At 34.8% G+C, this 22,383-nt stretch overlaps 1 protein-coding gene across 7 annotated transcripts in view; it reads right to left on the bottom strand.

Moving 5' to 3' along the window:
- Positions 1-22,383, bottom strand: part of RB1 (RB transcriptional corepressor 1) — a 191,510-nt gene that overhangs the window by 91,334 nt on the left and 77,793 nt on the right. For all 7 annotated transcript variants that reach the window (XM_060637193.3, XM_060637194.3, XM_078433693.2 and 4 more), the window contains 6 exons: positions 21,883-21,993; positions 19,338-19,480; positions 17,092-17,169; positions 14,151-14,260; positions 13,200-13,277; positions 10,466-10,553 (listed from right to left, as the gene is read on the bottom strand). In XM_060637193.3, coding sequence (XP_060493176.1) covers positions 10,466-10,553; positions 13,200-13,277; positions 14,151-14,260; positions 17,092-17,169; positions 19,338-19,480; positions 21,883-21,993 — 608 coding nt within the window. The remainder of the gene's footprint in view (positions 1-10,465; positions 10,554-13,199; positions 13,278-14,150; positions 14,261-17,091; positions 17,170-19,337; positions 19,481-21,882; positions 21,994-22,383) is intronic.

Genomic DNA, 22,383 nt, shown 5'->3' with positions numbered 1-22,383 from the left:
ACAAATAGTCTGATTTTTAAAAAAAGGCAAACCTGAATAGACACTCTTCCAAAGAAGACATACAGATAGCCAATCAACACATGAAAAGAAGTTCAACATCACGAATCATCATGGAAAGGCAAATCAAAACCACAATGAGATACCACCTTATACCTGTCAGAATGGCTACACTTATAAAGACCAGAAATAACAAACATTGACAAGGATGTGGAGAAAAGGGAGCCCCATGTACTGTGGGAATGTAAATTGGTACAGCTACCATGGAAAAGAGTATGGAAGTTCCTCAGAAAATTAAAAATAGAACCATTATATGATCTAGCAATTCCACTTCTGGTATTTATCTGAAGGAAACAAAAACGCTAACTCAAAAAGATCTGTATCCCACCTTCACTGCAGCATTATTTACAGTAGAAAAGACATGGAAACAACCTAACTGTCCATGACTGATGAATGGATAATATATATATATGTACATATGCACGTGTATAAAATGGAATGTTATCCATCCACAAAAAATGAAATCTTCCATCTGTGACATGTATGGAACTTGAGGGCATTATGCCAAGTGAAATAAGTCAGACTGAGAAAGACAAATACTGTAAGAATTCATTTATATGTGGACTCAAAAAAAAAAAAAAAGACAAACACAAAAAATCAAGCTAGATACAAAAAAATTGGTATTGCCCGAGTAGGGGTTGGAGGTGGGCAAAATGGGTGAAAGCTATAAGAAGTTACAAACCTTCAGTTATAAAATAAATAAAATAAGTCATGAGGATGTAATATACAGCATGGTGACTACAGATAATAATACTGTAATGTATAATTGGAAAGTTGCTAAGAGAATAAATCTTAAAAGTCCTTATCACAAGAAAACAAAAATTTCTAATTTCTTTCTAATTTCTAATGTATGATGACATGCGAACCAGACTTACTGTGATCATTTTGCAATATATACAAATATTTAATCATTATGTTACATATTTGAAACAAAATGTTATATATATATCAATTATACTCCAACAAAAATAAACTAAAAATGAAACAATTACAATACGACTACTAAAATAAAAAGAATCTCATGTACTCTCATAAATTATCTTCAATTAAGAGTTAAATTGGGATGTATATTACCCTAAAAATACAAATAATAAAATTAAAACTATGATTTGAGTTTGGTATCATTTCCTAATTAAAAACTGGGCTAAGAGTTAAGTATTATTAAATCATTTCACTACCTTTTCAAAACACATAATAGAGAAATGGTTACAAAAGAAGTTTCAATACATGCATCATATGGAGTGGGGCTCTATTTAGTAATTAAAATTTATCACAAGATGATTACTAAAATGTATATCATGATATATTAAAATATTCTGTAATTCATATTGTAATCTATTAAAACATATCAAAAACTTGATTCCCTTCAGCTATAACCAAAGAGTGACTATATTCTTACAATCTTTATGGGTCAAATACATTCAAAATACTATAAATTAGAACTTTAACTATAGAACTATAAACTTTTGGCTTCAGCAATCACACAACAAAAAGAAATAAAAGGCATCCAAAGTGGCAAGGAAGAAGTCAAACTTTCACTATTTGCAGATGACATGATACTCTATGTAGAAAACCTGAAAGATTCTGCCAAAAAATTACCAGAATACACAAATTCAGCAAAGTAGCAGGATATAAAATCAATGTGTAGAAATCTGTTGCATTTTTATACAGCAATAACGAAGCAGCAGAAAAAGAAATCAAGGAATCAATCCCATTTGCAACTGCACCAAAAACAGTAAGATTCCTAGGAATAAGTAAGGTGAAAGATCTATACTCCGAAAACTATAGAACACTTATGAAAGAAACAGAAGATGACACAAAGAAGTGGAAAAGCATTCCATGCTCATAGATTAGAACGAACATTGTTAAAATGTCTATACTACAGAAACCAATCTACACATTTAATGCAATCCCTATAAAAATACCACCAGAGGGGCGCCTGGGTGGCTCAGTCAGTTAAGTGTCCAACTTCAGCTCAGGTCATGATCTCACACTCTGTGAGTTCAAGCCCCGTGTCGGGCTCTGTGCTGAGAGCTCAGAGCCTGGAGCCTGCTTCAGATTCTGTGTCTCCCCCTCTCTCGCTACCCCTCCCCTGTTCATGCTCTGTCTCTGTCTCAAAAGTAAAACTAAAAACATTAAAAAAAACTTTTTTTTTAAATTTTTTTTTCAACGTTTTTTTATTTATTTTTGGGACAGAGAGAGACAGAGCATGAACGGGGGAGGGGCAGAGAGAGAGGGAGACACAGAATCGGAAACAGGCTCCAGGCTCCGAGCCATCAGCCCAGAGCCTGACGCAGGGCTCGAACTCACGGACCGCAAGGTCGTGGCCTGGCTGAAGTCGGACGCTTAACCGACTGCGCCACTCAGGCGCCCCCCAAAAAAAAGAAAAAAAATTTTTTTTAAAAATACCACCAGAGTTTTTCACAAAGCTAGAACAAACAACGCTAAAATTTTTATGGAGCCACAAAAGACCCCAAATAGCCAAAGCAATGTTGAAAAAGAAAACCAAAGCAGGAGGCATCACAATCCCAGACTTCAAGCTGTATTACAAAGCTGTAATCATCAAGACAGTATGGCACTGGCACAAAAACAGACACATAGATTAATGGAACAGAATAGAGAACCCAGAAATGGATCCACAACTATAGAGTCAACTAATCTTCAACAAAGCAGGAAAGACTATCCAATGGGGAAAAACACAGTCTCTTCAACAAATGGTGTTCAGAAAACTGGATGGGAACATGCAGAAGAATGAAACTGGACCACTTTCTTACACAAAAATTCAAAATGGATGAAAGACCTAAATGTGAGACAGGAAACCATCAAAATCCTAGAGAACCTCTTGGGAACTATTGGACCGAAAAAAAGCTTCTGCACAGCAAAGGAAACAATCAACAAAACTAAAAGGCAGCCTACAGAATGGGACAAGATATCTGCAATGACATTATCTGATAAAGGGTTAGTAACCAACATTTACAAAGAACTTCTCAAACTCAGCACCCAAAAAACCACCTAGTTAAGAAATGGGCAGAAAACATGAATAGGCACTTCTCCAAAGAAGACATCCAGATGGCTAACAGACACATGAAAAGATGCTCAACATCACTCATCATCACGGAAATATAAATCAAAACCACATTAAGATACCACTTCACACCAGTGAGAGTGGCTAAAATTAACAACTCAGGAAACGACAGATGTTGGCGAGGATGTGGACAAAGGGGAACCCTCTTGCACTGTTGGTGGGAATGCAAACTGGTGCAGCCACTCTGAAAAACAGTATGTAGGTTCCTCAAAAAGTTAAAAACAGAAATACCCCACAACCCAGCAATTGCACTGTTAGGTATTTACCCAAAGGATACAAAATAGATTCAAAGGGATACATGCACCCAAATGTTTCCAGCAGCATTATCAACAATAGCCAAACTATGGAGATAACCCAATGTCCATCTACTGATGAATGGATACAGAAGATGTGGTATACACACACATACACACACACGCACGCACATATACATAGGAATATTACACAGCCATCAAAAAGATTGAAATATTGCCATTTGTAGCAGTGTGGATGGAGCTAGAATGTATTATGCATATGGGAATGGGTGGAGAGAAGAGAGTGAAACCACAGCAGTCTCTTATTTTTTTTATTGACAATCTTTATTTTTTTTAATTTAAATGCAAGTTAGTTAGCCTAGAGCATAGTATCGGTATCAGGAGTAGAACCCAGAGTTTCATCACTTACATAAAACACCCAGGGCTCATCCCAACAAGCACCCTCCTTAATGCCCATCACCCGTTTAGCTCATCCCCCCATTCACCTTCCCTCCAGCAACCCTCAGTTTGTTCTCTACATTTAAGAGTCTCTTATAGTTTGTCTCCCTCTGTTTTCATCTTATCTTTCCTTCCCTTTCCTTATGTTCATTTGTTGTGTTTCTTAAATTCTACCTATGAGTGAAATCATGTGATGTTTGTCTTTGACTGACTTATTTTGCTTAGCATTAATACATTCTGGTTCCATCCACACTGTTGCAAATGGCAAGATTTCATTCCTTTTCATCACCGAGTAATATCTTGTGTATAAATACACATCTTCTTTATCCATTCGTCAGTTGATGGACATTTGGGCTCTTTCCATAATTTAGCTATTGTTGATAGCGTTGCTATAAACATTGGGGTTCAGATCAGCTTTTTTGTGTTGTTTGGATACATACCTAGTAGTGCAATTGCTGGGTCATAGGGTAGTTCTATTTTTAATCTTCTGAGGAACCTCCATACTGTCTCCCAGAGTGCCTGCACCAAACCACCAGAGACTCCTAATCACAGAGAACAGGATTGACAGAGGAAGGTGTAGGAGACAAACTAGATGGGTAATGGGTACTAAGGAGGTCACTTCTTGTGATTAGCACTGGGTGTATGGAAGCAATAAATCACTGAATTCTACTTCTGAAACCAACACTGCACTGTATGTGAACTAACAAAAATTTAAATAAAAAAAGAGTGAAACAAAATAAGCTTTCTAAAACCAAGCTTAATTATACCTTTCTTTGAAATATGAACACTGGAGCACCTGGGTAAGCATCTGACTCTCGATTTCAGCTCAGATCATGATTTCATGGTAGGTCGCAAGATGGAGTCCTGCACTGGGCTCACACTGGGCATGCAGACTTTTTAAGATTCTCTCCTGAGGTGCCTGGGTGGCTCAGTTTGTTGAGCATCTGCCTCTTAATTTCAGCTCAGATCAGGATCTCATGGTTTGTGAGATCCTTAGGCTCTGCACTGACAATGTGGAGCCTGCTTGGGATTCTCATTCTCTGCCCCTTCCCTGATCATGCTGTCTTTCCCTCTTTCTCACAATAAATAAACATTAAAAAAAAAAAAACTCTCTCCCTCTGCCCCTCCCCTATTCACTCACTTTCTACCCTCACCTCTAAAAAATAAATAAATAAATTTGAACACTGTCATTCAAAAATTTCACATTCTATAAAATCAATAATTCTTTGGGAAAGAAAACAGCACACATATGTTAGAAACAATAACAAAGAAGCCTCTCCTGTCATAAAGTCATTGTTGCCTGGCACAAAAACAAACACTCAGATCAGTGGAACAGAACAGAAAACCCAGAAATGGACCCACAAACGTATGGCCAACTAATCTTTGGCAAAGCAGGAAATAATACAATGGAATAAAGACAGTCTCTTCAGCTGGGGAAACTGGACAGTGACATGTAGAAAAATGAACCTGGACCACTTTCTTATACCATACACAAAAATAAACTCAAAATGGATGAAAGACCTCAATGTAAGACAGGAAGCCATCAAAATCCTCAAGGAGATAGCAGGCAAAAACCTCTATGATCTTGGCCATAGCAACTTCTTACTCAACAGGTTTCCAGATGCAAGGGAACCCAAAGCAAAAATGAACTATTGGGACCTCATCAAAATAAAAAGCTTCTGTACATTGAAGGAAACAATCAGCAAAACTAAAAGGCAACCAACAGAGTGGAAGAAGATATTTGCAAAAGACATATCAGATAAAGGGTTAGTATCCAAAATCTATAAAGAACTTATCAAACTCAACACCCAAAAAACAAATAATCCAGTGAAGAAACGGGCAAAAGACATGAATAGATACTTCTCCAAAGAAGACATTCAGATGGCCAACCGACACATGAAAAAATGCTCAACATCACTCAGCATCAGGGAAATACAAATCAAAACCACAATGAGATACCACCTCACCCCTGTCAGAATGGCTAACATTAACAACTCAGGCAACAACAGATGCTGGTGAGAATGAAGAGAAAGGATCTCTTGTGCACTGCTGATGAGAATGCAAACTGGTACAGTCACTGTGGAGAACAGTATGGAGGTTCCTCAAAAAATTAAAAATAGAACTACCCTATGACCCAGCCATTGCACTACTAGGTATTTATCCAAGGGATACAGGTATGCTGTTTCGAAGGGACACATGCACCCCAATGTTTATAGCAGCACTATCAATAGCCAAGAAAGAGCCCAAATGTCCATCAATGGATGAATGGATAAAGAAAATGTGGTATATATACACAATGGAGTGTTACTTGGCAATCAAAAAGAATGAAATCTTGCCATTTGCAACTACGTGGATGGAACTGGAGGGTATTATGCTAAGCAAAATTAGTCAGAGAAAGACAAATACCATATGACTTCACTCATATGAGGGTTTAAGATACAAAACACAACAACAACAACAACAAAAAAGATACAAAACAGATGAACATAAGGGAATGGCAGCAAAAATAATATAAAAACAGGGAGGGGGACAAAACATAAGAGACTTACATATGGAGTACAAACAGAGGGTTACTGGAGGGGTTGTGCGAGGAGGGGATGGGCTAAATGGGTAAGGGGCATTAAGGAATCTACTCCTGAAATCATTGTTGCACTATATGATAAGTAATTTGAATGTAAATTTAAAAAATTAATTACTTAAAAAAAACAAAGTCACTGTTGCCAAAACATTCACTTAAATGCCTACAACTTCTAAGATTTTACTTACAGAAGATGGCATTCATTATAAAAATAAAGAAACCTGAACTAATAAAGACATAAACTCAAAGAACTTAGTGATCCTCAAAACATGCTCTTAAGGTAAGCAATTTGCAATCTAGATAGGAAAAAATGCAGTTAGGCTGTTAAGCTGCATTTAATGTTAAACTTTACATTGAGCTCCAGAGAATGCCCCTGAGGTAGAATATTCTGCCAAACTAAAATAATGTAAAATAAAAAAAGAGCTCCTACATACTCAAAATGTTGGAGGGAATATTCAAAATGAATTTGAGAAGATAGATTATTGGGGGAAAATGAGAGACAGGGGGAGGGGGAGGGGGAGAGGGAGAGGGAGAGGGAGAGGGAGACAGGGAGGGAGGGAGGGAGGGGGAGAGAGAGAGAGAGAGAGAGAGAGAGAGAAGCAAACCATACAAGTCTCAACTATAGAGAACAAAAAGGGTAGCTGGAGTGGTGCTGGGTGACGGGATGGGCTAAATGGGTGATGGGCATTAAGGAGGGCACTTGAGATGAGCAATGGGTGTTAATGTCAGAGATGAATCACTAAATTCTACACATGAAACCAATTTTACCAGATATGTTAACTAACTAGAATTTAAATAAAAACTTGAAATAAAAATAGGAGAACAGGGACACCTGGGTGGCTCAGTTGGTTAAGCGTCTGACTTCAGCTCAGGTCACAATCTCCCGGTTTGTGGGTTCGAGTCCCTCACTGGCCTCTCTACTGTCACCACAGAGCCCACTTCATATCCTCTGTCCCCCTCTGTCTGTCCCTCCTGTCCCCCTCTCAAAAATAAACATTTTTAAAAACAGAACGAAGAGATTATCATTCTTTTAACTTCTATCATTATTTCTTTTAGAAGTTCTAAGTAATTGAGTAGCTATTTTTGGGAAATATTCTTGTGCTACAGATAATCCACATATAAAAGCAACTTCAAGCAATTTGGATAAACAAAATCAGTTCTGAGCCAACACAATGAATATGTTGACAAATTATGAATATGTTGACAAAATACTTTGCTAATTCATGGGGGGCATATAAGCAAGAAGATGACAACAGAGTATGACAAAGCCACAGGCAGGTCACGGTATTAAATGTTAACCACACAGGGGCGCCTGGGTGGCTCAGTCGGTTAAGCGTCCAACTTCAGCTCAGGTCACGATCTCGCGGTCCGTGAGTTTGAGCCCTGCATCAGGCTCTGGGCTGATGGCTCAGAGCCTGGAGCCTGCTTCCGATTCTGTGTCTCCCTCTCTCTCTGCCCCTCTCCCGTTCATGCTCTGTCTCTCTCTGTCTCAAAAATAAATAAATGTTAAAAAAAAAATAAAAAAAAAAATAAATGTTAACCATACAGAGCACAGAGTTATTGGAATATGGCAAATTGTAATAATTTTCTTGGCCTTATCCAATTTCCATGGATGAGCATTTCTGTGAATCCTAACCTTCATTTAAATTTAAATAAGGAGTGAAGAAGCAAGCAAGCAACATACACGTTAGTTTTCATTATTTCTTTTTTTTTTTTTTAATTTTTTTTTTTAACGTTTATTTGAGACAGAGAGAGACAGAGCATGAATGGGGGAGGGTCAGAGAGAGAGAAAGGGAGACACAGAATCTGAAACAGGCTCCAGGCTCTGAGCTGTCAGCACAGAGCCTGACACGGGGCTCGAACTCACAAGCCGTGAGATCATGACCTGAGCTGAAGTCAGACGCTCAACCGACTGAGCCACCCAGGCACCCCAGTTTTCATTATTTCATTCTTTCTCTAGTTTTTGCACAGCAAGGGCCCTTCAGATGTCAAACTCAGGTCTATAGGAATTGGAAACTGCAATACACACAAGTTCAGACAAGAAATGAAAATAAAAATGGGCTGAAAACAGGATAAAAAAGACTATAGAGATATGGTAAATGTTAAATCCTAATACCACATTCAAAGAAAAGATCTTAAAAGCAGTCAGAAAGAAAATATACACTAACTATAATGAAACAACAGTCAGATTCACAGATTTCTTAAACAGCAATCAGGAGAGCCAGGAAATAGCAAAATAATATCTACAAACTTCTAAGAGAAAGTAAATATCTAGAATTGAAGATTCAGCTAAACTACTTGACAAAAAGTAAGACTAAAGAAATTTTAAGAAACAAAACACAAACCTTTTAAGTTCATCCCAAACTGACACTCACTGAGGAAATTATTTAAATATGTATTTGACACATAGATCAATGGAAGAGAGTAAAGAACCCAGAAATGGACCCACAAATGTACGGTCAACTCATCTTCAGCAAAGCAGAAAAGAATATCCAATGGAAAAAAGTTCTTCAGCAAATGGTGTTGGGAAAACTGGACAGTGACATGCAGAAAAATAAACCTGAACCATTTTCTCACATTATACAAAAAAATAAACTCAAAATGGATGAAAAACCTATGTGTAAGACAGAAAACCATCAAAATCCTACAGGAGAAAACAGACAACAACCTTTTGACCTTGGCCATAGCAACTTCTTACTTGACTCCAAAGACAAGGGAAACAAAAGCAAAAATGAACTATGGGGATCTTATCAAGATAAAAAACTTCTGCACAGTGAAGGAAACAATCAACAAAACTAAAAGGCAACTGACAGAATGAGAGAAGATACTTGCAAATGACATATCAGATAAAGGGTTAGTATCCAAAATCTATTAAAAAAAATCAAACTCAACACCCGCAAAACAAATAATCCAGTTAACCAAGAGGCAGAAGACACAAATAGACACTTCTCCAAAGAAGACATCCAGATGGCTAACAGACACATGAAAAGATGCTCGACATGACTCAGCATCAGGGAAATACAAATCAAAACAATAATGAGATACCACCTCACACCTGTCAGAATGGCTAACAACTCAGGCAATGACAGATGTTGGTGAGGATGTAGAGAAAGGGGAACACTTCTGCACTGTTGGTGGGAATGCAAACTGGCATAGCCACTGTGGAGAACAGTATGGAGGTTCCTCAAAAAATTAAAAATAGAGTTACTCTATGACCCAGCAATTGTACTACTAGCTATTTATCCAAAGGATACAAAAATGCTGATTCAAAGGGGCACGTGCACCCCAATGTTTATAGCAGCACTATCAAATAGCCAAAGTATGGAGAGAGCCCAAATGTCCATTGACTGATGAATAAAGAAGATATAAATAAAATCATACATACAATGGAACACTACTTGGCAATCAAGAAGTTGCAACAGAACTAGAATGTATTATGGTAAGTGAAAGAAGTAAGCCAGAGAAAGATAAATATCATGTGATTTCACTCATATGTGGAATTTAAGAAACACAACAGATGAACATAGGGGAAGGGGAGAAAAAATAAAAACAGAGAGGGAGGCAAGTCATAAGAGACTCTTAAATACAGAACAAACTGAGGGTTGCTGGAGGGAAGGGGGGATGGGCTAAATGGGTGATGGTTATTGAGAAGGCATTTATTGGGATGAGTACTGGATGTTATATATGTAAGTGATGAATCACTAAATTCTACTACTGAAATCATTATTATATGTTAACTAACTTGGATTTAAATAAAATAAAACAAAAAAATATGTATCTGAAGAAGAAAGAAAATGAAATCAGAAATGAAGTCTAAGTTGCAAGAAAGAATTTGTCAACAAGCAAGGGAAAGATTAAACGTGAAAAAATCCAAAAATAGCACTAAGTGAAACAGTACTACCAACATCTAATTTGGAGGTTTCAAAAAAGCAAGAAATAAGATAACAGACAAGGGCATGTTGGTTGGGAGATGTTTAAAAAAATATTCAGTATTTTTAATAATTTTTCTAATTTTAAATTTATCAAAATAATAAAGTTTCATTTATTGCTTACATTAAAATAGGAAATCAGATTTTCTGATGGTTGATCACTTGCTGAATTTAAGATCATCATTAACTGTTGAATAGTATTCATAACAGTCCTAGAGAAAAAAAAATAGGAAGAATATTAAGCAATGAAGGAAAGCAAATAAATAAAATGTATCTATTTACCTATTTCACAAGTTAAATCTTCAAACTCACTATTTCTTGTTTATATTTAAGAAGTTCTCTGAAATAAGACTTTACAAAGCCCTTAGTGTACTGTTATTTATAAGGACTTACATTTACTTAAACCTTTAGGAAAGAACATGTTCATAATCACTAAGATCATAATTAAAAACACTGATATGTTTATTTACGAATAAAACCACATTTCAGTACACAATTAATTGGCAAAATTAATGATATTTTAGGAAAAGCACATATAAACTGCTATCAAAATGGTAATTTAAGAAAACATTACAATTAAAGTTTTTCAAATACAGTAGCATATACCCTAAGTCAAATGAAGAAACACATGACTTTACAAAGATTTTCAAGATGAAACAAACATTTTAGAAGTCACCACTGTTAAAGCATAAAATTGGGTCAGTCCCTTAAGATTTCTTTAATGCTATAATTATGTGTGTGTGTTGTACAGTAAATACTAATGTTCCAATTTTGGAATGGTAGCACATTGCTACTATAGGTACTGTTTAATAGTGCAAAGAACTATAGAATGTTTATGGCTGAAAGGTTCCTTAAATATTGTTCAGTGAACATGTTCAGTGAGAATTTTCTTCCTCTTTTTTGTAACCTCAGTAAGAATTACTCAGTTTGGAAAAAGAACTTGTCTTTACATCTTCTAAACTCTTTTGGTGAAAGTTTTCTTTTAGGAAAAAACATGTCAAACATCCCTGGTTTTAATTTGAATCATCTTTGTTATTATACCAAACTATTTTTTTATAAATACTTAACATTTTTATTTTATTTTGCTTTATTTTTATTTTTTAATGTTTGTTTATTTTTGAGAGGGAGAGAGAATGAGCATGCACGAGTAGGGGAGGGGCAGAGAGAGTAGGAGGCAGAGAATCTAAAGCAGGCTCCATTCTGTCAGCACAAAGCCCTACATGGGGTTCAGACTCCTGAACTGTGAGATCATGACCTCACCCGAAGTCGAACACTTAACCAGCTGAGCCACCCAGCTGCCTCTACACCGAACCATTATACCTCTCTCAACTGATATTTGTACATTCTCACCTTTCAAACATTATTGCTTTTATAACTTGTACATCCTCTAATCTACTTAAGCCACATTGACTAAAGCCACAAATAACTAATTGCTAAAACTAAAAGATCCTTCTCACTTGTTCTGATACCTGATTTCCTTCAAACATGTGACACTCAAACACCTGCTCTTTCCTAAAATTCCCTCCCTCCCTTGGCTTTTTTGGCTTCATCCTCTGAGGCCCCTTCTCATTCTCTTTAACTTCTATCTAGTCCTTAAATGCTAGCATTCTTTAGGGTTCAGCCCTTAGTCAGCCATTCTTGCTATTACATACCTTTACTTCAGGCAACCTCATCTTTCTTTATGGTTTTAACTTTCCCTGATGATTCTCAAATCTGTAAGAGCTTATATCCTTCTGCTTACTACTTCTTCATATCCCATAAATGCCTCATGAATAATATTCTGAATATTATTCATCAAATATTCATCAAATATTTATCAAACCTGTTCTTGTTCCGTTATTTCGACTGCCTACTCTTGGCTTGGATATTCAGCATTTCTCAATTGAATTACTGCAATAGAGCAGTTCATGGATTTTTGACTATGTGTATGGTAATCAGGTCTATGCATGTGTAGTTTAGAAAAATACCTCCTCAGGTTATTCTAATTTGCACCCTTGGTTAAGAACCACTGTGACACATTGAGAGGTCAATTTCTCACTATGTCCTCCTTAGTCCATCCCCTTGCAAACTACTACCATGTAATTCAGAAGCAAAAAAAGAAGGACGAGTTTCAAGAAGAGGGAAAAGTGTGAAGGTCTTCAAGTATAAAGGAAGAGCTTTAAGCATTCAGGAAACTGGCTAGTTCATCATGAGCAGGCAAACAAGATGAGGTGAGAGAGGCAACAGAAGCTGGATCTTATAGGCACTGTGAAGGAATGTGCATTTCAACTGCAACAGGAAGCAATCAAAGGTTTAATATGGTGAACATGATCTGACTCACATTTCTAGATTACTATTCTGGGGCTCTCTGGAGAATATATTTAGTGGTGGGGAGAGAGGAAAAGTGAGGAGAGTAGACACAGCAAGATCAATTAGGAGGCTACTGCAAAAAAATCCAAAACAAAGAGAAAGAGATCTTGGACAAGGGTGGTGAGACTGCAAATGGAGAACAGGAGATGGACTCGAGGTATTTAAAAGGTAGATTCAACAAGACTTGGTAACAGATTAGATGTAGAAAGTGAGGAAAAGGACAGAAAAATGCTTCTAATCCAAGTTTATGCAGAGCAAAGGATAATACATCTTTTTCTTCTTTATTTACTGAGATGGAACACATTCCCACTCTAGCTTATATTCTTTAAGGACAGACAGAACTAGGTCTAATAATCATATTCTCAGCAACTAGTAAAATACCTGACATGCAAAGACCACTCAATATGTTTGTTGTGTGTATATACAAATATACAATAGAATGAACAAACCCAAAGGACTATAAAGGCACAGAATAATAACAACAGTGAAAATCAAAAGAAAATTCATACCTAACTGGAGTCTGCGGAAGCATCGTATTCACCTCTTCATCAGAGTTACTTTTTCGTGGTGTTCTCTGCATTTCAAAACTAAGTAATGATAAACAAAGTCATTAATATACAGTTTGTGCTTTATGAATCATAAGAGCAGTATATTACCATCATACAAAATGGAAAGTCAATAACAAGTGATAGGAAACAGATGATTCAAAAGCTGTTTAAGTAAATCAAATTTTATTTTTTTCACCATTGTTTTTAAGTTGGGTTTCTTCCACTAGGTTTATGAAAAACAGGTGCACCAATTCATTAACAATTTTTTAAAAGTTTTTAAAAATTTTTAAAAGTGAAAGTTAGATGCTATCTCTAAATGCTAGATGGTATTACTAACCAAGCTGTTCAGTATTAAAAGATATCAAAGCTTAAGTTTCTTAACCATTACGCCTTCCAAAGACCTTACTTTGACTTAAACTTGAAACATTCTGTATTTAACCTATAAATTATATAGATTTTCAGTTACATATTCCAAAACTTCATGCTAACGACATAAACATAATAAATTTTTTGTAATTACTCTCAATCATTCCTATTTTAGGATTATACATGACAATTCAAGAGAATATACTTTTGTATTAACATTTAAAAAAAGAACCAAGCAATAATAATAGATGAAAGGGTGGGAGAGACCACTACTTAAGTAAACTAATTACTTCAACAATTTTCTTTTCATGCACATTTTAAAAATTATATTCAATAAAAAATAGTTGTTATAGAGAATAATTCACATTAAATCTCTATTTGTTAATATATGCTTATCAGCTTTATAGAAAGGCATTTGAAGTAACTTATTATAAATGATATTTAAAGATCACAAAGTTGAACAAAAACCTATTTAACCTACGTGTATCAATATCAACCTATAATGTTATAGCAAAAGCATCTCAACAAACAGACCATGTAAAATACCTGTCTATAGGATCAGCCTGAAGAGTTTTATCATGATCCAGAAATAATCTTGCATCAAGATCTTTGTTTTTAAGGTAAATTTCTTCATATTGTTTAGAGAGACTTTCCACCTCAAAAGAAAAAAAATACTGGTGATTATCCTTTTCCTATCATTTCACTCTTAGTCCACGAAGTACAGATTTAATTAAAGAATCTTTGTACAGCATACAATTTTATAATATAGACAGAGTTCACATGCAGTAATAATAAAGCATATCTAAAAGTGACATTAAAAAATTGCTATCTTTTTAACTCTAATCTTAAACGGATTTTATGCATGCACCCCATTCATTAGAGTTTTTTGTAGACAATGATCACCAATAACACAAAACAGTACTGAGACAGATCTGTAAGACAAAAATAAGTATTATTTTAATCAACTTAATTGCCAAGATGCTCCAAATAGCCCATACATCCCTCACTTTTAATCTTCCACTATGATTATGAATATAAGAATATTTTTCAGGGGCACCTGGGTGGCTCAGTTGGTTAAGCATCCGACTCTGGCTCAGGTCATGATCTCACGTTTGGCAAGTTCAAGTCCTGCAACAGGCTCTGTGCTGACAGCTGAGTCTGGAGCCTGCTTCCGATTCTGTGTCTCCCTATCTCTCTGCCCCTCCCCTGCTCATATTCATTCTCTGTCTCTCTCTCTAAATAAACATTAAAAAAAGAATATTTTTCAAACATTATAACAAACCTCCTGATTATACATTCTGCCTATCTTTTCTAAATTCTTTGGTGGCATTCCAACTCCCCACCCAATTAACATATCACAATGTATTCCTAACCTCAAATACCTTTTCATCTCATTTGTTAGAATCTGTAATTCTTTTCTAAGTTCTGATTCATTATTTTCTAAACATAATTTAAAAACCAATGCCCAGTAAATAACTATTTGGCATGACTTCTGCTATGACTTTTAAAGTCAAAATATTTCTAACCTGACAGAACTAAAATTGAATTTTAAAAGGAGTGGTAGGAAGAAATCCAGCTAGCGTAAACTTTTTTCTATGTAAGTTTTTTAGATAGAACAGTTATTCATGTTAATTAAGTTCAATCACTGTGCCCTATCTTAGTGAGGCGCTAATTATCAATCATTTATTGACTGGCAGCTATTACTGCTATTTGAAAGATGCTGGGGGGCGCCTGGGTGGATCAGTGGGTTGAACATCTGACTTCGGCTCAGGTCACGATCTTGTGGTTTACGAGTTCAAGTCCTGCGTGGGGCTCTGTGCTGACATCTCAAAGCCTGGAGCCAGCTTCGGATTCTGTGTCTCCCTGTCTCTGCCCCTCCCCCACTCACTCTCGGTCTCAAAAATAAATAAACATTAAAAAACCATTTAAGAAAGATGCTGGGGTGGGGGTGTGGGTAGCTCAGTCGGTTAAGCATCTGACTCTTGGTTTCCGCTCGGGTCATGATTTCATGGTTCGTGGGTTCGAGCCCCATGTCAGGCTCTGCACTGGCAGTGTGGAGCCTACTTGGGATTCTGGCTCCTTCTTTCTCTGCCCCTCCCCCAATCACACACTCGTTGTCTCTCTCTCTCAAAATAAATAAACAAACAAACAAACTTTTTAAAAATGCTGGGGTAAAGTTTATTTTAGGATTTCTACTAAAACTGTAATCCTTTCTAATGAAGGAAGAAAAACTACTATGAGTGTCCAAAATTCTTTAGAGCTGTGAACAGGTTATTTTTTGGCACATCAGTTGATAAGAAAGCTTAGTAATACAACATTTGACCCCATTTCTTGCTTCTCTAGTATCTTTTGCACTGCATCCCAATCTTAACAAATTAGCTGGAGTTCACTGAACAGACCAAACTATCATAAATCATTGTCCCTTTGAATCTATAATTTCTAACACTGAAAATATCTTTTTTTCTCATAAAGCTTATTCACTTCAGAAATCACATCTCCAAACAATTTTCCACAAAACCCATCTGCCCCACTTTGGATTAGGTGGATATCACAGCACCATGTGCAGACTTGTATCAGACCCTCGCAGATTCCTCTAATGTTCTATTTCTTTGTCTTTTTCGCACTATGACCTTGTTGACTGTGAGTTAAATCTCTAATGAATAATATCTAGCACAATGCCTGGCACACATTAAGCACTCAATAAATGATTGTTGGATGAGTAAGTTTATTAATTCAAGGACTAGCTACCAATTTGGGGAGTAGAATCAGCAGACTAGCTATCTGATTCCACGTCTTTTGGTCTTGATAACTAATACCAGGTGCTTCTAAAACATTGCTTTAGCACTGAGTACTTGTTGTTCATCATTTATCTAAGTATTCTTTTCTCCACATCTTACCACGTAAAGTTCTAGGTTTTTCTGTTCTCATTGGAGAGCAAGATATTTGAGGCAAAATATGAAAAGAAACAAAGATGGATGGCACACCAGTAAGGTAAAACATTTCTGCAGTACAATCACAGCCATTTCAACCAAATTTCTTTTCAATTAAGTAGTTTAAAGTATTCCAAAGAGATGCTCCATAATATAGTAATGCCAATAATGTTGATAGCATCAATCCATGGATCCTATGCTCAAGGATGCAGAGCAAATCAGAATCAAAATTTGATTGTGCATATTTAATTATACTGTACTTAAATATAATGGCCTTCAGAAATCCAAAAGCCTACAATTTGATTTTTTAAAAATTTCAGTATAAATCAATTTCTAGTGAAAATTATAAATGCTGCTTATTTATACATCTGAATATATACTCAAAAGGTTTTTCTGTTACTTATATAAAGTTGGCTTAGCACAATTCTACTTAGATTTCTTTCCTTGGGCAAAAAATATTTAATATACAGCAAAGCAACTTTAAGAAATTAGACAGCTATTCCTGCCTCCCAAAAGTCCCAAAACACATTAACTTTTTATTAATTTTTCCTTCCTACCTCTGGAAGTCCATTAGAAGCTACAATTCCAAGAGAATTCATAAAAGGTATGAAATTTTTGAAATAAACATTTTTCACCTGAAAAAGATAAAGTTACAACACAGCCATTAAAATAAAAACCTTAATCTCTGTCACTTTTAACACTAGAATGAAAGTGCTAAATGACATTTTAATCAATGACTTACATTCAACCTAATGTGATACTTATTTATAATCAATTCCATTATTTACTTTTTAATTTACATGAGGCAGATTTCAAGTCCTAGAATGGAAGTGGAGTAGAGGACTGTTAATGAAACGGGATTTATAAGAAGAAAACCCATTGAAACCAATCTCAGTATTCTGCATTTAACAAATGATGAAAAGATGGCTCCAAAAAATTGGGCAACTTGACCAAAGTTACACAGCTAGGAAGTGGCAGAGCTGGAATTAAAACCCAATGTATCATCAAAGCCAAGACTCTTTACTTCTCCCTACTATCTCTGATTTCTCCCTGAAGCATATTTTTAGGCCACTTCATATTTATCATGATAGCTAGCTTAGGGAACAGTCAAGTATTTTTGCAGAAATTTAGGAAAATAACCTGTTTTTACAAGAAAATAATTTCACACACATAAAGGATACCCCATAATTCAATTCAAAATCACATAAAAATATTTTGTAGAATGATGCATTTTCATACAAAAGCATCCTACATTTATTTAACATAGATAATAAAGACTGTAACAGGAAACCTGGAGTCATATTCCAGGCTATTGTGCACTTGCAGTGTGTTACAAAATTTTAAACAACTTACTTATTTTCATTTAACTTCTCAAAATCTGAAGTCTACATATATTAAGGTAGAAATAATACCAGTTCATATCTTCTACTTCACATATAAGTTATAAAAATTGGCTTTTGTAATACTTATTTTGTTTTTTAATTAACTCCCACTTAACTGGAGTATTTATAAAGTAGGTAGTTTTAACTAACCAATTAGTATTAACTAACCAATAATTATATAGCCATAAGTGTAACTAATCAATATATAACCAAAAACATTATATGTAAATACCCACTGTCAATTAATTAATGTCAATGACTACCATAGTTTTTAATCAGCTACACTTTAAAAATCATTCCCATAAATATTCTAAGTTACAGAAGTTATTTAAAATGAAAAAATTTTAATCATTTATTCCTGATTTTAGAAATAAAATTTTATAAGTAGTTCTGAAATCCATAGAATTAACAACCAGGAATTAGCAAACTGTATTTATGTCTGTTCATTATCTTAAGGGACTTAGCAATAGACTGGGTTAAAAAATATTTCAACTACATTTGTCAGCTTATTAACAAAGATTATTTGTGATTCTAGAAAGTAAAACACACACACACACACACACACACACACACACACACACACACACACACACGTATAAAGTTGATACATCTATATCCACAGGTATATATCTGTATCTTTGCTAAAATTGACAAAAGCCACAGTACTAGAATTTAGGTATCTTGGTAAATCATTCCAACACTTCTTAAACTAAATTTTGAGATCATACTCCATTCCTTCCCAGTTGACAGAGAAATTTCAAAGATGCAACATTTCATACAGCTATCTGGCAGTAGTGAACTGTGGACAATATAACAATCTATGAGAGAAACAGCATTGTACACTAAAAGGAGAAACTGGTAGCAGATTTACCAAAGTCTAGACTCTGTTAGTAATTAGCTATCAATCTCTAGAAGCTCATTCACTCTCATTACTAAAAGGAGGTTGAGTACATTGTTTCTAACATTCCTTCCAATTCCAACACCCCAGATTCTGTGAACAACATAAGCAATTCCAGGATGTTCAAGTATATCCTCTACCATCCATTAGTATCTGGTGTAATATTTGGAAAGAGTGTATAGGCTGAACAGCAATTTAATGTTGATATTACTTAACACCAGGATTTTCTTGCAGGGTATTTTAAAACTTAGGAATTATCAATAGCCACAGAAGAATCAAAGAACAAATTCATTTGAAAACTACTGCCTTAATGATGCACCTTGCAGTGATTCCTGAACAAGGGAGGCACTCTCTTTAAAATCAAAGTAACTTAATATGAAAAGTAATTTTTTTTCTAAATATTTTGCTGCAAAAGAATTAGCACTAATTACAAAAGCAACTTGTCACGAAAGAAGTATATACTGTTAGGAAGAACTTATATCTAAATCTACTCCATTTTAAAGAAATCATGAAATTAAATTACCTCATCTATATTACATTCATGTTCTTTACAGAGAACTTCAATAATTCTTGTATCATTTTCTAGTTGTTTTGCTATCCGTGCACTCCTGTTCTGACCTCGCCTTGGTGTTCGAGGTGAACCATTAAAAGGTATTACAGCTGTTTCTGTAAAAATGGTAAATTAGATAAGAACAATTGCACATTCCACTGTATAAAATAATGAAGTATTCTAACTCGGGGGATCAGAAATAATCTTGGTAACATTCTGCTACTTTTATTTATTAGGCTTCATTAAAAGGCTAATAGTCTCATCTATCTATTGAATATTTGTTTTATTTACTGATAATAGCTTTTGCCATCCCTATTCTCTTCTGCCCCCAACCAGCCCAAAAAGAAACAATTATAAACAAGATGTAAAGCCCTATAGGCAAATATGGAGAAGGCAAGGGAAATAGCCAACTTATAAACTTACTCTAAATGTATCCTACTCAGTCTGTAAGGGAAAAAAATGTTTCCTATCTTGGAGAGTCTTAAAAAGAGTAAGTATTTATGGATTTAATTGCTAGACATAGTATAAAAATAAATAAAATTTTAAAGTTTGAGCAAAACCCACAATAAGTTATGCTTTTAAAAATATATATATTAATATGTAAATATTAATTAATATTAATATTAATTAATATCATAATTAATATGATAAAGGGTGATTTTTTTAAAAACCTTCTGTATTGTTTTCAGTATTCCCCATTTAAACTGAAAATGGATTCAACTATTAAAAGAGATTACAAATGACTAAATATAAAATGTATTAACTGCCTCCGGGCCTAACCACCAATTTACAGGAAATTGAGAGAATATAGGAACATGTTAAACTGTATAACAAAATGCAGTCAGAAAAAATTAAACCATGTGAAGCTGCACAGAATAAACCACCTAATTACTTAATAAATCAGTTACAAGAAAAAAAAAAGAGACAGATAGAAAAGGAAGTTTTTTTGTCTCAAAAGCTTATCAACCAGTCATAAGGTATAGATCTTATTTAGATTCTGATTTAGTCAACCTGTAAAAAAAAAAAGTTTTAAAATCACTTTTAAAAGGCAAGTGAAAATCTGAACACTTACTAGATATTTGGTGGTATTAGGTTAGAAATCACTATTGATTTTCAGGTGTGCTAATAGTCACTATGCTTTCTAAAAAGACTACCTTTTAGAGATACATACTAAAATTTGTAAGAATGAAATGGTATACAAAGATGTGCTTCAAAATAATATAGCTGATGCAACTAGGCAGCAGATGGGGCTCCTGGTTGACCATAAGTTATATGTTGAAGGCACGTGATTAAGTACATGAGGCTTATTATACTACTGTCTACTTTTGTATATTCATCTGGAATTTTCATAATAAAAAAGTAATTAAAAGTTTACCATACTCAGTTTAACACCTCATCCTGGTTTCTCCTTAACATAGCACTTAGAAAATTAAAACATGTGTTTGAATAATCCAAAAGAACAAAGCCTGTCAACCTAAAGTAACATCCTACATGAACTTCCTAAACTTGTAAAAATTGAAAAAAGTGAAGAAAAGACATATAATCATTACAGAATCAGAAATTTTTAAAATATATTGTTTTGTATTTTTTTCTCCCATTTTGGTTTCTGCTACTGATCTTTTTCTGTCAAACCACGTTCAACACATTTTTCCATGAAACTATCGTTCAGGAAGATTAATTAGGCTTCAGTTTTTCAGCCACTTTCAACACCACTTTTGACTTCCATGTTTTGATCTGTCCTCTATTACTTTTAGTATTATTAATACTTTCGTCATTTTAGGAGCAAGGAAGCAGTTCGGCCTAGTTAAGTTTACATTTTTCTGTGGTATAATAAATGATTTTGAAATTCTACTCTTGATGCCACCAAAAGAAGCAATTCCATTCTAAGAGGAATATACTCATCTTTGCTTAATACTCTCTATTTCAACAAGTTATTTTCTTTTTATTTTTTTTTTTTATCAACAGTTACCTTCACTTAAAAACACTTCTCACCTCATCACCCACTGAAGTAGATGACAATTATATGCAAAATAAGTTAGTCACATAATAATTAGCATCCAATAATACAATTTAGGTAATCTCCTCCTGCAGAATGGGCTACTCTTTCTCATGAAGTTTCACCCATATCTGTGCTTTACCTCTTATTTTCTCTTTACTAGGAATATTCTACCCCAACTTTGCCTAACCCTCAAATGCTATCTACTCTTCAACACTCAGTTCATATCCACCTCTTTTATATGGTCTTCCTTGGTCTTCCCCTGCTTTCTCGTCGCTTGAACTCTCATAGCATTTACTATATTTTGACCCAGATCACTTAGAAAGTGATAATATACTGATTACTTACTTACTTGTCTTATCTCTACTTCTATACCTTATACTACTTGAGGGCAGAGTCCAGGTCTGATTTCTTTTTTATCATCCCTTCAGCTCTAGAACTATGTTTTGGACCTAGTCGATATTAAATAAACAACTGTTGAGTAATGATGTAGAAGGTGCATAAATTATTTAAAATACTTACTATATGGTTCTTTAAGCAACGCAGGAGGTGAGAGTTTAATAAAATAATCAAGGACACAGAGCATTAACTGAAATGAGATGACGAGATCATCTTCCATTTGTAACACTTCCCCTGAAAATAAAGTAGGTTCACATTGTAAAGTAACAGACTAAAACGGAGATTGAGATCTTTAAATCAGGGAAAATTGTAGGTATGGGCATATGCATATACTCATTTATTTAAGAGTCACTAAAGGCATATTAAAGCTTAAAATTTTTTGTTTCACAAAAACTCAAGATTTGAAATATATAAAATATAAATGAAATATATAAAAGGTTATGAAATTATAAATGAAGTATAAATCTACCATGAGAATTTGACATTTAGCTATTATCATTATAATTCATTCCCTATGTCTAAATTCATTTTGTTTCTGGAGCATCTGGGTGGCTCAGTTGGTTAAGCATCCAACTTTGGCTCAGGTCATGATCTCACAGTTCGTGAATTCAAGTCCCATGTCAG

Source organism: Panthera onca, chromosome A1, assembly GCF_046562875.1.
Source record: "Panthera onca isolate mPanOnc1 chromosome A1, mPanOnc1 haplotype 2, whole genome shotgun sequence".
NCBI lineage: Eukaryota > Metazoa > Chordata > Mammalia > Carnivora > Felidae > Panthera > Panthera onca.
This window is presented reverse-complemented; position numbering and strand designations above follow the sequence as displayed.